Source organism: Zosterops lateralis, assembly GCF_965231275.1.
Source record: "Zosterops lateralis genome assembly, chromosome: 34".
Lineage (NCBI taxonomy): Eukaryota > Metazoa > Chordata > Aves > Passeriformes > Zosteropidae > Zosterops > Zosterops lateralis.
The window spans coordinates 124770-137913 of record NC_139794.1 but is presented as its reverse complement, the minus strand read 5'-3'; the positions used below and the strand labels follow the sequence as shown (position 1 = coordinate 137913).

Below are 13144 nucleotides of genomic sequence, written 5' to 3'. Positions count from 1 at the left end.
ATCATGGCCGCGCCCCTTTCCTCGGCCACGCCCCGTTCTCCGGCCCCGCCCCCATCCCACCGCCCTTCCCCAACCTGCTGCCGCCCCGCCCCCCGCCGCTGGCCCCGCCCCCCGAGGGCGCCTCGCGCCTGCCCCTCCCCTCGCGCCGCGAGGCCCCGCCCCCCGCCCGCGCGCGCAGCCACTCCACGCCCCTCCCCCCGCACCACGCGCCGGGAGGGGCGGGGCGAGAGCGCGGGGGGGCGGGGCTGGGGCCGCTGCCCCTCCCACCCTCCGCCGAAGCCCCGCCTCCCGGGAAACGCCCGCCCGCCTACGAAAGCCTGCGCGGGGGCGTGGCGCCGGGAGGCCCCGCCCTCACCCGAGAGGAGGACCCGCCCCTTCGCCGGGGAGGCGGAGCCTCCGCCCGCCGCGGGAAGGAGACCGACAGTGAGTGACAGCGGGTGGGCGGGGCTTCCTGCTATGACCACGCCCCGTGGGCGGGGCTGACCCTCCCTCCCCTTTGGCAGAGGCGCCGGAGCCCCCCCGAGAGGAGCGGGGGGGGGCGGGGGCCGTGCCCCCCCCCTCGGGGATCCCGGTGCGGGCCGAGGGACCCCGGGGGCGGCCGGGACCCCCCGTGCCCTGCCAGACCTTCCCCGCCTGCGGGAGACCCTCGGGTACGTGCGGGGGGCACCGGGGGGGACACGGGGGGTCAGGGGGACACGGGGGGTCAGGGGGATACCGGGGGTGGGGGTCATGGAGGGGGACACGGGGGACAGTCCTGGGGGGAGCGGAGACATTGGCGGGGGCTGTCCTGGGGGGCTGTGACACCGGGGAGGGGGTGACACTGGGGAGGGGGCGACACTGGGGGGGTGACACCGGCGGATGACAGAGGGGTGACACCAGGGAGGTGACACCGTGTCCCCCTGACGCCCCCTCCCCACTCACAGAGCTCCCCGGGGGTCCCCGCCTGGGCCGCTCCGCCTCCACCTCGGGGGTCCGCCAGGCCGGGGCCCCCCCGTTCCCACGCGGCCCCCCCTCATCGCGACCCCTCTCCGGGGGGATCCCCGGTTCGGGAGGAGGAGGAGGAGGAGGAGGAGGAGGGGGCTTCCCCGGCGCCCCCCGGCCCCGGGACGGGCAGCTGCAGGAGGTGATCGACCGGAAACGCTGCGTCTGCACCGAGATCAAGGCGCGGGGGGGGCGGGGGGGGGGGCTGTGCAAGCAGGACAGCCTGCCCCCCCTGCCCGCCCCCCCCGCCTGGAAAGGGGGCGCCGCTCCTCCTCCTCCCCCCGAGGGTCGCCCCCCGCCCCCGCCGCCCCCCGGGACGCCCCCGGCCCGCCGGCCCCACGCCGTGCTCTGGGACACCGCGATCTGAGACCCCCCCCCTCCTCTCTCCGCGGGGTGCCTGGAGCACCCCAAATCCTGCCCCAATATCCTGGGGAGGGGTCCCCAAAAATCATAGGGGGTCTCTCCTAAGGATAAAGGAGGGGGGGGGTCCTAAAGTGGGGAGGGGGGGGCGACACGGCTGGGCCGGGTTGGGGAGAAATGGGGGGGGGGGTATTTATGGTATGTTTGAGCCCCCTGGTGAATAACGGGGGGGGGGGGACACACTCCTGACACTAAAGGGGGGAGGATGGAGACCACCCCCCAAAAAAACCGGGGGGGAAAAACAAAAAAACACCACCCCAAAAAGTGGGGCGAGGTCAATCCCCTCATTAAGGGGGATTAAACCCCCTCCTCACTTAAAGGGGGTGTCGAGCCTCAATATCGGGGTACTACAGGGGTCCCAAAAAAAAAAAAAAAAAAAAAGGGTGGGGGGTCGAGCTCCCCAATAACGGGGGGAGCCCACCCCTCCCCAGGGGTGTGTCCAGCCCCCCGAAAAGGGGAGGGTGCTGTAACTGCTTTGCAATGTATATTTATGGGGTGGGGGGGTATTTATGGGGGTGCATCAAGCCGGGGCCGGGGAGGAGGGGGTTCCACTCCGGGGGGTCCGCAGGGCGGCCTGTGGGGAGGGGGCGGGTGGGCGTCGTGTCGGAAAAGTGGGGAGGGGGGGGCGCCCCCAATGTGGGGAGGGGGGGGGTGCGAGAGGGGAGGGGGGATCTCCTCTGGGATTTTGGGTGGGGGGACCACGGTGGGGGAAAGGGGGGGGCTAAATTAACCCCCCAAACCCCTTTTCCTGGGACCCCTCCCCAGGCCCTCTGTGCCTCATCCCCCCGCCCCCCGCCCCCCCATTACCAGAATTGCCTTCGTCCCAATTTTGGGGGGTCCCCCAATTTTGGGGGAGGGGTGGGGGGTCGTGTGTGGGGACGTTGGGGGGGGGGGTTTTGTAACGTGGTTCTGTGCACTATTAAAGAGAGATGCAGCTGGAAAAGATGGTTTGGAAAAAAAAAAATCCCAAAAATAGGACTGGGACCCCCCACCCAAAAGTCACAAGAGGATAAAAAGGGTTTTGGGAAAAAAAAAAAAAAAACCAAATGGGTTTGAGAGAAGAAGGAATAGCAGTGAATTTATAGGGAAATTATCTAAAAGGAAAGAGAATAATAGTGAGTTTCTAGGAAACCAACCCAAAGGAGGGAGAGGATAATAGTGATTTTGTGGGAAAATGACCCAAAAAGGGATGGAGGAGTGGAATTAATAGTGTTTTAGGGGGGAAATGACTCAAAGTGGAGGGGAGTAATAAGGGGTGTTGGGTGAAAAACACCCAAATCGAAGGGAATAATGGGGGATTTATAGGAAAATTACCCAAATTTAGAGAGCCTTCACCTCGGTTTTGGATATAAAACCCTCACCAAGGGCATTAGTAATGGAGGGGAAAGATATTGAGACTCCCCAGATAGTCTCGTGTTATGATGGAGAGGGGCAATAATAGAGACTTTTGGGGAGAAATCACCTCAAAAGAGGAATTTTTCTGTGTCCGTGAGGGCGTCGGAGGGGAAACGGCGCTGAGGGGACGGAAAGGGTAAACCATGAGGAGACCCCCAGACGCCCTGAGGGACGTACCCGTGGTGGAAAACGTTGATTTTTCGGTAAAACCTGCCCAGAATGGCAGGTGTCCTCAGGGTGAGGGGCGAATCCCCTCAGGGAGGGCGGGAACGGCGCTGAGGGGACGAAAAGGGCGGGAAGAGCCAGCGGTGAGGACACCCTCGACCTCCATCCCTCAGAGCGGGACGAATTCGTGGTGGAAATCGTTGATTTTTCGGTAAAACCTGCCCAGAATGGCAGGTGTCCTCAGGGCGGGAGTGAATCCCCTCAGGGCGTGGGGGGGGGGGCGGCGCTGAGGGGGCGAAAAGGGCGGGAACAGACAGCGGTGAGGAGACCCCCAGACTCCTGTCCCTCACAGCGGGACGTACCCCTGGCGGAAAACGCTGATTTTTCGGTAAAATCTGCCCAGAATGGCAGGTGTCCTCAGGGCGGGGGCGAATCCCCTCAGGGCGTGGGGGGGGCGGCGCTGAGGGGACGAAAAGGGCGGGAAGCGGCGCCGCGCAGCGCGGGCCGCCAGGGGGCGCTGCTCGCGGCCAATCAGCGGCGGCGCCGCGGCGGCGGGGGCGGGGCCCGCGGGAGCGGGAAGATGGCGGCGGGCAGCGGCGGCGGCAGCGGCGGCGGCACCGGGCCGGGGTCGGGGCCCGGCGGAGGCCCCGGGGCCCGCAGAGGCAGCGCGGGCCGGGACGCGGAGGCCGAGGTTTGGTGCCGGCGGGTGCGGGAGCTGGTGAGCTCGGTTCCCGCCAACCGGCTCTGCTTCGAGTGCGGCCAGCGCGGCGTCACCTACGTGGACATCAGCGTGGGCAGCCTCGTGTGCACCGGCTGCTCGGGGGCGCTGTGAGCGGGGCGGGGCCAAGGGCGGGAGGGCGGGGCCAAGGGCGGGAGAGCGGGGCCGGGAGGGGGCGGGACTAATTATCATAGAGTGGGCGTAGTCATCGCGCGGTGGGCGGGGTCACGCTGTCATTTATATTCGTTGCCGGGGCGGGGCTAAATAATAGAGTGGGCGTGGTCACGTTGTCATTCTTCGTCGGGAGGGGCGGGGCTAATTACCATAGAGTAGGCGTGGTCACCGCGAGGGGGCGGGGTCACGCTATCACATTCTGCTCCTGGTGGGGGCGGGGCTTAGCGGGAGGGGGCGTGGCCGGGGCACGTGGCCCCACATGTGCGGGTTCTTTTTAAGGAGAAAAAGCTCAAATTTGGGTGTTTACGGGCGCAGGGGGGGCGCTGACCCCCCACATCCCCCCCCAGGCGGGGCCTGAACCCCCCGCACCGCGTCAAGTCCATCTCCATGACCACGTTCAGCGAGGCCGAGGTGCTGTTCCTGCAGGCGCACGGGAACGAGGTAAGGCCGGGGCTGTGGGGGGCTCTGCCCTGCCCAGCCCACCCTGCCCACACCCCCCTGTCCCCCTCCTCGGCCCCCCCAGGCCTGCAGGAGGGTCTGGCTCGGCACCTTCGACCCCCGGACGTCGCTGCTGCCCGACTCCCGCGACCCCCAGAAGGTGAAGGAGTTCCTGCAGGAGAAATACGAGAAGAAACGATGGTACCAGAGGAGCTGGGGGGAAGTTTACCTTGGCTAGCACAGCCTGAGGAGCTCTCAGTCAATGTTTTGCCATCCCACGGCAGGTACGTGGCACCAGAACAGGTGAAACAACCCCCCCAAAGCACCCAAAGCTCCGCAGCAGAGCCCGGGCCCCCCCAGCTCCTCCACGGGGACACAGGGACGCTGCCACAGGTGAGGCCGGGCCACTCCTGGGGGTGCCCAGAGAGGGGAAAATGCAGCCCCCTGCAGCCCCCTGACCCCTCTGTGCCCCCCCAGCCCCGCCCAGCCGCCCACCGCCCTCCCCAGGCGGCCCGAAAGGCCAGCACCGACCTCCTGGCTGACATTGGGGGGGACCCCTTCGCCAGCCCTGCCCCGGGACCGGCCTTTGCTGCTTTTCCTGGTGAGTCTGGGGTCTCAGAGGGGCTCAGAGGGGCCTGGGGGGGTCAGAGGGGCACAGGGGGGCCCAGAGGGGCCTGGGGGGCTCCAAGAGGGACCTGGGGGGCACAGGGGGGGCTCAGAGGGGCTTAGAGGGGCTTAGAGGGGGCTCAGAGGGGCCTGGGGGGCTCAGAGGGGCACAGGGGGGGCTCAGAGGGGCCTGGGGGTCTCAGAGAAGCCTGAGGGGGGCTCAGAGGGGCACAGGGGGGGCTCAGAGGGGCCTGGAGGGCACAGGGGGGTCTCAGAGGGGCACAGGAGGGGGCTCAGAGGGGCCTGGGGGGGCTCAGAGGGGCCTGGGGGGCTCAGAGGGGCCTAGGGGGCTCAGAGGGGTCTGGGGGGCTCAGAGGGGCCTGAGGGGGGTTCAGAGGGGCTTAGAGGGGGCTCAGAGGGGCCTGGGGGGGCTCAGAGGGGCTTAGAGGGGGCTCAGAGGGGCCCGGGGGGGCTCCAGGAGGCCTGGGAGGGTCACGGGGGTCTCTTGGTGAGCTCTGAGTGACCCCGGCCCCCTCGCCAGGCCCTGCCCCACCCCGGTCTGCCTTCCCCAGTTTCAATGCCTTCGGGACCAGCCCTGGAGCTCCAGCGTTTGGGGGAGCTGTGCCCCCTTTCCACGTCACACCCACCACCACAGGTACCCCGAGACCCCTCCCCAGGACTTTTGGGAGAGGGTTTGGGGTCGTCCTGTCACCCTGAGAGGGGTTTGGTGGCCCCTCATACCTTTGGATTAACGGGCAGGGGGGAGTTGGGGTCTCCCCATTCCTCTTGGGGTTCTGGGGAAGGGGCTTGGGGTCCCACCACCACTCCATGGCAACTGTGGGGTCAGTGGGGAAGGATTTGGGGGCAACCTGAGACACCTGGAATTTCTGGGGGGTGGGGAGTGAGACCCCCCATCTCATTCTGGGGGATGGGGAAGAAGGATTAACATGAATATTAATAGAAGGATTAATATTAATATTAATATATTAATATTAATATTAATATTAATATTAACCCCCCTTTCTTCGAGTCTTTTGGGGAGTCTCAGGAGTTTTTTGGGAAAGTCCCCACCGTGTTTTTTTGTTGGTTTTTTTTTTTTTTTTTTTTGCACCTGCAGGAGGCGTGGCTGCACAGGGCGTGGCCACAGGGGGCGGAGCTTCTGCCAGGTACTGCCCCTCCCCTTTCCTCCCTCACCTGTCGGGAGTGCAGGACCTGACCCTTCCCCCCTTTCCCCCTGCAGCCTTTTTGGGACCCTCCGGGACCCCCCAGCGCTGCCCCACGGGGGTAAGTCAGGCTTTAAACCCCTTTTTAGACCCCAAAAAGTGCTTGGGGGGCCCAGGGGTGACACCTGTGCCCCCTCCCCAGGCTACACCAACCCCTTCACGGCCCCTGCAGCCCCCAGACCCTCCACAAACCCTTTCCAGAGCAACGGCCCCGGTGAGTGACCCCCTGATCCCCCTAAATCCCCCCGATCCCAGGCCAGGGGATTATCTGGGGGTCCCAATTCCTTGTCCCCTCTTTTAGGTGCTGCTTTCACCTCTCCCCCCGTTCCTGGGGGCTTCCCCAGCCCTTTCCAGGCTGATGGTAAGAGCTGGGGGCAGCGGGGCTGTTAAATATTGATAAATATTGATAAATATTGGGGTAAGCTCTGCTCGACCCCCGCTGACCCCCTTCCCCATTTCAGGGTTGCCTTTTGGTGCGTTCAGCGTTGCCAAAGCTTCCACCAACCCTTTTGTGGTGAGGAGAGGGACATTGTGGGGTGACAGGGGAGGTTTTGAACCCCCTTTTCTCCTCTGCTGACCCCGTTTTGTCCCCTCAGACCGTCCCGACCCCGACGGCGCCCTTCGGCATCCGGCACCCCACCACCAACCCCTTCCTATGACCGCAGGGCCCCGGGACCACCTTTTATTTTTTTGTTTCCCAGAGATTTATGGCGATAATCTAATATATATTCGATAGAAACGGCTTCGATCTGATCTCGGTGCTTCTCTCCCTCCAATCGCCGCTGCGGTTCCCTGAGGGCGGCCCGCACTAAAGATGGCGGCCGCGGGTGAGGGCGGCCCGCACTAAAGATGGCGGCCGCGGGTGAGGGCGCTTTGCCCTCAATAAAGATGGCGGCCCATAGTCTCCCTATGCGCCCTCAGCCAAGATGGCGGCCGCGGAATCACGGCTGGAGGCAGAGCAATGGCGGGCCTGCCCTCAACAAAGATGGCGCCGGGAGGGGGGGCGTTAAGGGCCGGGCTCGTCCACGACCTGCCGGGGAAGGGGGGAATCAGTGGGGGCGGATTTGGGGAGGGGGCACTGTGGGGCAGCGCAGCACAGCTGGAGGGGGAGCACCCCCTTTTTTGGGCACAGAAAGGGCGAAAACGGACAAAAAAAGCGCAGCAGTTGCAGCAGGAGACGGGCAGGACTGAACCCCCCCCCCCCCCCCCGCCCGGCTTTTGGTACCGTCCGGTGACCTCGAGTCGTCACAGAGGGACAGGGATGTACCAAGTATGGTTTTGAGGGGGGACATTCATACTTGGAAATAAAATCATCGTTGGAATAATTATGGTAACAACGATAAAAAATAGTTAAATATAGTATTTTTTAATAATAATTAATTACAATAAAATTTTGGTCATCCGTGGTTTTTTTTTTTTTGAACATTCTTTCATCGTAATTAAGTTACAATTAACCGTAATTATTAAGTTATTATCCTCAGGGTCCCCGTATAACAGCTCATTGTAACAACCCCCATTATAATAATAATAGTGACAACTCATTATAATAATAATATTATTATTATAATAATAAATCTCGTAATAATAAATCTCATAATAATAATAAATCTTAATAATAAATCTTGTAATAATAAATCTCATAATAATAAATCTCATAATAATAATAATAATAATAGCTTGTCATAATTAATTACAATACGAATAATTAAAGTCACACCCCCAGAGGGGGGAGGCAAAAGGGGTTCAGCCCCTCCCCCTTCCCTGCCTCAGTTTCCCCAGCATTAAGGCACAAGAAAAGAGGGGAGGGGGGCAAAGAAAAGGTGCAAAGGCGGGACCCCCGTCCCCGGGGAGGTCTGGGGGGTCTCCCCGAGGTTCTGGGGGTCCCTCAGCAGCCAAAAAGCGCCCGGTGGGCGGCGACCAGCAGCGCCATGAGGAGGCCGTAGAAAAGGGCGAAGAGCAGCCCGGGGGGGGGACGCCGGGGGTCTGGGGGCTTCACCTGGGGGCGGGGGGGACCCCACGTCAGTGCGGGAGAGCGCGGGGACCCCCCCGAACCCCGAATTAAACCCCCCACCCCAAAAAAACGGTACCTCGGGGAGCCCCGAGCGGCGACAGGGGAGCGGCTGCGGCGTCCGGCGGGTCCTGGGGGGGCTCTGGGGAGGGGGAAAAGGGGCACAGGGGAGGATTTGAGGGGAGTTCTTTGGGGTGGGGGGCTTAGGGAAGGGGTTTGGAGGGAATTAAAGGGGGAGAGGGTGGGCTTCAGGGGGGTTTGGGGGCTTTAAAAGGGGTTTTGGGGGGGCCTGGGGTTCAGGAAAGGGGTTTGGGGGGAATTAAAGGGGTCAGGGGTGAGGTTCAGGGGGGTTTGGGGGGCATTAAAAGGGGTTTTGGGGAGGGGAGAGGGGTCTCGGAGGAGTTTTGAGGGGATTTTGTGCAGAATTGGGGGGCGGTGGGAGGTTTTGGGAGGGCCGGGGGGACGGTTTGGGGTCCTGGTTTCAGGGAGGTGTTTGGGGGTGTTTTGGGGAGTTTTTTGGGGTGCAGGGGGGGGTCTCTGGGGGTCCCACTCACAGCCCAGGGGCGCAGGCGGGCGGCCACTCTGCCCAGCAGCTCCGAGTCCCCCAAATCCTCCGGGAGCTGCAGCTGCAGCAGCGCCTCCAGGCTCTGTGCGACCCCCCCCCCCAAAAAAAAACAAACCGTGTGAGACCCCCAAACCCACCCCCCAAATAAACGGGGAGGGGAGGGGTCGTTACCTGGCGCATCTCAGCGATCAACTCCCGCTGCTGGTCGGGGTCTGGGGGGGCTGTGGGGGGAGAAATGGGGGGCTCAGGGCCTGGGGGGGCTCCAGGGGGAGAAATGGGGGGCTCAGGGCCTGGGGGGCTCCAGGGGAGGGGGCACAGGGGGGGCTCTGTCCTACCTGGCTTGGTGGCACCGTGGGAGGAGGAGCAGGAGGGGCTGAGGGAGGTGGTGGGTTTTGGGGGGGCTCCGTGGGGGTCCTGGGGTTAAATTAAGAGTCCTGTTAATTAGGGCTGAGCCCGGGGGAAGGGGTAGGGGGGTTAATTAGGACCGAGCCTAACGAGGTCCTCACCGGGGTGGTCGTGGTTGTCTGGGGGGGTCTCTGGGGGTGGGTCCTGTGGGGGGGGAGAGCAGCCAGTGCCTGTCCCTTGTCCCCGTTCCTGACCCCGTTCCCAATGCCCCAGACCTGCCCCCAGGCCCTGTCCCTGACCCATCCCCAATTTCCAACCCCAAACATGTGACCCCAACCCCAAACCCACCACCCCAAACCCCAGTCCCCCCACTCCCTGTCCCAGTCTGGCCCCTCAATCCCCATCCCTGTCCCCAGTCCCATCCCCAATTTCCAACCCCAAACCTGTGACCCCAACCCCAAACTCACCACCCCAACCCCAAACCTGTCACCCTAATCCCGTCACCCCAACCCCAAATCCCCAGTCCCTGTCCCAGTCTGGTCCCTCAATCCCATCCCTGTTCCCAGTCCCATCCCCAATTTCCAACCCCAAACCTGTGACCCCAACCCCAAACCCCCTGTCCCTGTCCCAGTCTGGCCCCTCAATCCCCATCCCTGTCCCCAGTTCCATCTTCAATTTCCAGCCCCAAACCTGTCACCCCAACCCCAAACCCACCACCCCAAACCCCCCATCCCTGTCCCAGTCTGGTCCCTCAATCCCATCCCAGTTCCTGGCCCCATTCCTGATTTTCAAGCCCAAACCCACCACCCCAAATCCCCAGTCCCTGTCCCAGTCTGGCCCCTCAATCCCATCCCTGTCCCCAATTCCATCCCCAATTTCCAACCCCAAACCAGCCCCAGCTCCCAACCCCAACCCTGTCACCCCAAACCCCAAACCCCCGTACCTGTCCCGACTCCTCTCCCTCTCCCTCTCCCTCCACACCTCCAGGTTTTTGGGGCGCTGCCGGGAAATGGGGACCACCCTGCAGGGAGAGAAAAGGGGGTTAAAACCCCCCTCTGACCCCTCTGGGAGCCCCCAGACCCCCCCCAAGCCCCTCACCTGATCCCCTCAGGGCTGGCACCTCTCGGGGTTTGGCTCTGCTGCTCCTGGGGGACAAAAAGGCGGGGGGGGGCTCAGGATTTGGGGGGTGGGGGATCCCCAAAAATTTGAGGGGGGGATCAAAGAGGGTTGGGGAGTGACATCACCTCAGGTGAGGGCTCCTCCTCCAGCTGCTCCGGGTCACTGTCACCACCTGTGGGGACAATGGGGGGTGGCAGGGGGTCCCCAGAAGGTCCTGGGGGTGTTTTGGGGGTGTTTGGGGGGTCTCACTCCCCTCACCTGCCCCGCCGCGGGTCTCCCTGAGCTGCCGGGGCGGCTCCGAGGACTCGTCCAGGGACTGAAACGGCGCCAAAGGGGGTGAAAAATGGGGGGGACACCCCAGATTCCCCCCCAAAACGCCCCCCAAAACGACCCCACCTCGTTCCCCGACCAGCGTTTGCTGCCGCTGTCCACGCTGTGGAAACCGGAGTCCAGCCCTCCCCGAGGCCGCAGGGGACACGGCTCGTCTGGGGGGCTGTGGGGGGGAAAAACAGGGCTGAGAGACCCCCAAAACCCCCCCAGGAGGGGAGGGGAGAGTGGGGTCCCCCTTTCTGAGCCCCCTTACCACGCCGGAGGAGGATGAGCAGCAGCTTCGGCCTCCAGGTACTTGAAGATGTGAACTTTGCCCTTCAGGCAGATCTGAGGGGGGGGCACAGAGGGGTCAGGGGGAGCTTTTTGAGGGGTCTGGGGGCTCCTCCAGGCCTCCCCTCACCTGCGCGGGGGGGAACTGCAGGGGGTTGTTGTCGGCCAGCAGGACCTGGAGGTGCCGGAGCCGCCGGAAGCAGCGAGGAATGGCCACGACGCGGTTACAGGAGAAATCCAGCCGGGCCAGGGGCAATTCTGAGAGCTCTGGAGGGGCGGGGGGACACAGGGGGTCAACGGGGACCCTCACAAAGCGTCAGGAGCCCCCTCAGACCCCTCTGGACCCCCCAAAAGCGTCAGGACCCCCCCCCATAACTCCTCCTGACCCTCCTAAAGCATCGAGACCCCCCTAAACCCCTCCCAAAGCATCGGGACCCCCCTCAAACCCCTCTGGACCCTCCCAAAGTGTCAAACCCCCCCCCCGGACCCTCCCAAAGCATCGAGACCCCCCTCAAACCCCTCCCAAAGCGTCGAGACCCCCCCCCAAACCCCTCCTGACCCTCCCAAAGCATCGAGACCCCCCCTAAACCCCTCCGGACCCTCCCAAAGCATCGAGACCCCCCCCAAACCCCTCCCAAAGCATCGAGACCCCCCTCAAACCCCTCCCAAAGCATCGAGACCCCCCCCAAACCCCTCCTGACCCTCCCAAAGCATCGAGACCCCCCTCAAACCCCTCCCAAAGCATCGAGACCCCCCTCAAATCCCTCCCAAAGCATCGAGACCCCCCCCAAACCCCCCAAACCCACCCTCGGGCAGCGCCGCCAGCTGGTTCCGCCGCACGTTGAGGTCCCGCAGCGCCCGCAGCTGCCCCAGCCCCGGCGGCAGCGCCCGCAGCCGGTTACAGCCGACATCCTGCGGGGGGAAAACGGGGCTCAGCGAGACCCCCGGCCCGGCCCGGCCCCCCAGGGGCTCGGCTGTGGCTCTCACCAGCTGCCTCAGGGTCCGCAGGGCTCCCAGGTTGGGCGGCAGCTGCGCCAGGCGGTTGTTGCTGGCGTTGAGGACGCGCAGGGGGAGGAGGCAGAGGCAGGCGGGCAGAGAGCTCAGCTGGTTACGGCTGCGAGGGAAAAAAAGGGTTAATCACAGCACGGAAAAAAAAACAAAACAAAACAAAACAAAAAAAAACCCCAAAAAACCCCCCCCCCAAAAAAACAAAACAAAAACAAAAAAACCACAAAAAAAACCCCCAAAAACAAACAAACAAAACCACAAGACCCCCAAAAAACCCCGAAAAAAACCCCAAAAAACCAAAAAAAAAACCCAAAAAAACCACCCCCCAAAAAAAACAAACAACAAAAAAAACAACAAAAAAAACCCCCCCAAAAAAACCCAAAAAACCCAAAAAAAACCCCAAAAAAACCCAAAAAACCAAAAAAAAAAACCAAAACAAAAAAAGCCAAAAAAAAAAAAAAAACAAAACCACGCCAAAAAACACACACACACACAAAAAAAAAAACAACCAAAAAAAAAAACAAAAAAAAAAAACCCCACCAAACCTGTGTCCCTAAATGGGGGTTTTTACCTGAGATCCAGGTGAGACAGCGCCTGCAGGTTGGCGATGGCCGGGGGGACGCTGCGCAGGCAGTTGTGGTACAGGCTGAGCCCCTCCAGGGACACCAGGCGACAGGCGGCCTCGGGAACCTCCCCGAAACGGTTCCGAGACAGGTCTGGGGGAAAACGGGGACAGCAGGGCCTGAGAGGGGCAGCGATGGGGGTAACAGGGATAAAGGGGATAAAAGACCCTCCAGGGATGAGGATAAAGGTGCTGATGGGTCCCAAGCGCCCCCTCCGCGCACCCACAGCCGTGAGGGGAGAACCCGAAGCCGCCGGACCGCTTGGACCAGGCGCTCCGGCTCGTCCCGTCGCGGCTCCTCCTCACCCGCCTCAGGCTCTTCCCCTTCCCGCGGGCTCCCTGAGGCTCCGAGAGGCTCCGTGAGGGAGGGAGAGCGCTCAAAGCTTCCCCTGAAACTCCCCCAGGGTTGTGGGGAAGGCTCGGGGGGTCCCGCGGCCTCACCGGCCTGTGTGGTGTCGCTGAGGTCCCAGCGCCGCGCCGCCGCCGCCGGGAAGGCGCGTAACCGTCTGCCGGCCAAGCTGAGGGTGCCGGAGGCTTCTGCTTCTTCCAGGGCGCGCTCCGTGCCGGCTCCTCCCGGCAGGCGGCCCAGCGGCAGCGGCGGCGGCGGCTCGGCCGTGACGGCCCCCACAGCCCCCGCGGCCATTGCCAGCCCGGAGCTCCGCTCGCCGCGGCCGCCGCTGCCCGACTGAGACCCGGCGCCTTCCGGACCCCCGCCGCGGGGGCGGGGCCAGAGCGGCAGCCAATCAGAATGAGGGGC

The 13144-nt window shown here is 63.3% G+C and overlaps 3 protein-coding genes across 6 annotated transcripts; 2 read left to right on the top strand and 1 right to left on the bottom strand.

The window, feature by feature from the left end:
• Positions 1-56: 56 nt before the first annotated feature.
• On the top strand, positions 57-1348 carry LOC310921434 (uncharacterized protein; the record flags this gene model as incomplete). The annotated part of the gene is made up of 3 exons (XM_083881563.1): positions 57-423; positions 504-650; positions 924-1348. Coding segments are annotated over 3 exons (939 nt in total), but the record flags the coding sequence as incomplete, so codon positions are not given.
• A 1591-nt stretch (positions 1349-2939) lies between these two features.
• On the top strand, positions 2940-6855 carry LOC310921433 (arf-GAP domain and FG repeat-containing protein 2-like; the record flags this gene model as incomplete). Its single annotated transcript, XM_083881562.1, has 13 exons — positions 2940-2999; positions 3365-3789; positions 4201-4294; positions 4377-4492; positions 4576-4684; positions 4769-4892; positions 5439-5552; positions 6015-6063; positions 6138-6181; positions 6263-6334; positions 6422-6481; positions 6582-6634; positions 6717-6855. 13 exons carry the CDS (start codon positions 2940-2942, stop codon positions 6777-6779), a joined length of 1383 nt encoding a protein of 460 aa, XP_083737688.1. The 3' UTR covers positions 6780-6855.
• LRCH4 (leucine rich repeats and calponin homology domain containing 4) lies at positions 6716-13068 on the bottom strand. 4 transcript variants are annotated; one of them, XM_083881534.1, is made up of 17 exons: positions 12829-13065; positions 12337-12481; positions 11745-11871; positions 11564-11669; positions 10888-11024; positions 10741-10814; positions 10554-10650; positions 10416-10473; positions 10283-10329; positions 10137-10183; positions 9982-10059; positions 9200-9242; positions 9029-9107; positions 8865-8905; positions 8683-8775; positions 8208-8270; positions 6716-7150 (listed from the first exon to the last, which is right to left on the bottom strand). In XM_083881534.1, exons 1-17 carry the CDS (start codon positions 13028-13030, stop codon positions 7127-7129), a joined length of 1461 nt encoding a protein of 486 aa, XP_083737660.1. In that variant the 5' UTR covers positions 13031-13065; the 3' UTR covers positions 6716-7126. The 4 variants fall into 4 exon arrangements, with proteins under 4 accessions (XP_083737660.1, XP_083737661.1, XP_083737659.1 ...); XM_083881533.1 differs by lacking the exon at positions 6716-7150 and adding an exon at positions 7466-8116; XM_083881535.1 differs by lacking the exons at positions 8208-8270; positions 8683-8775 and having other exon boundaries at positions 12829-13064.
• Positions 13069-13144: the final 76 nt, after the last annotated feature.

Coding starts and splice junctions, on each gene's coding strand:
- LRCH4 (XM_083881532.1), bottom strand. CDS start 13,030: ATGGCCGCGGGGGCTGTGGGGGCCGTCACGGCCGAGCCGCCGCCGCCG. Junction 11,872..12,336: donor CTGTCTCACCTGGATCTCAG/GTAAAAACCCCC, acceptor TTTCCCTCGCAG/CCGTAACCAGCTGAGCTCTC. Junction 10,651..10,740: donor GCTCATCCTCCTCCGGCGTG/GTAAGGGGGCTC, acceptor TCCCCCCCACAG/CCCCCCAGACGAGCCGTGTC.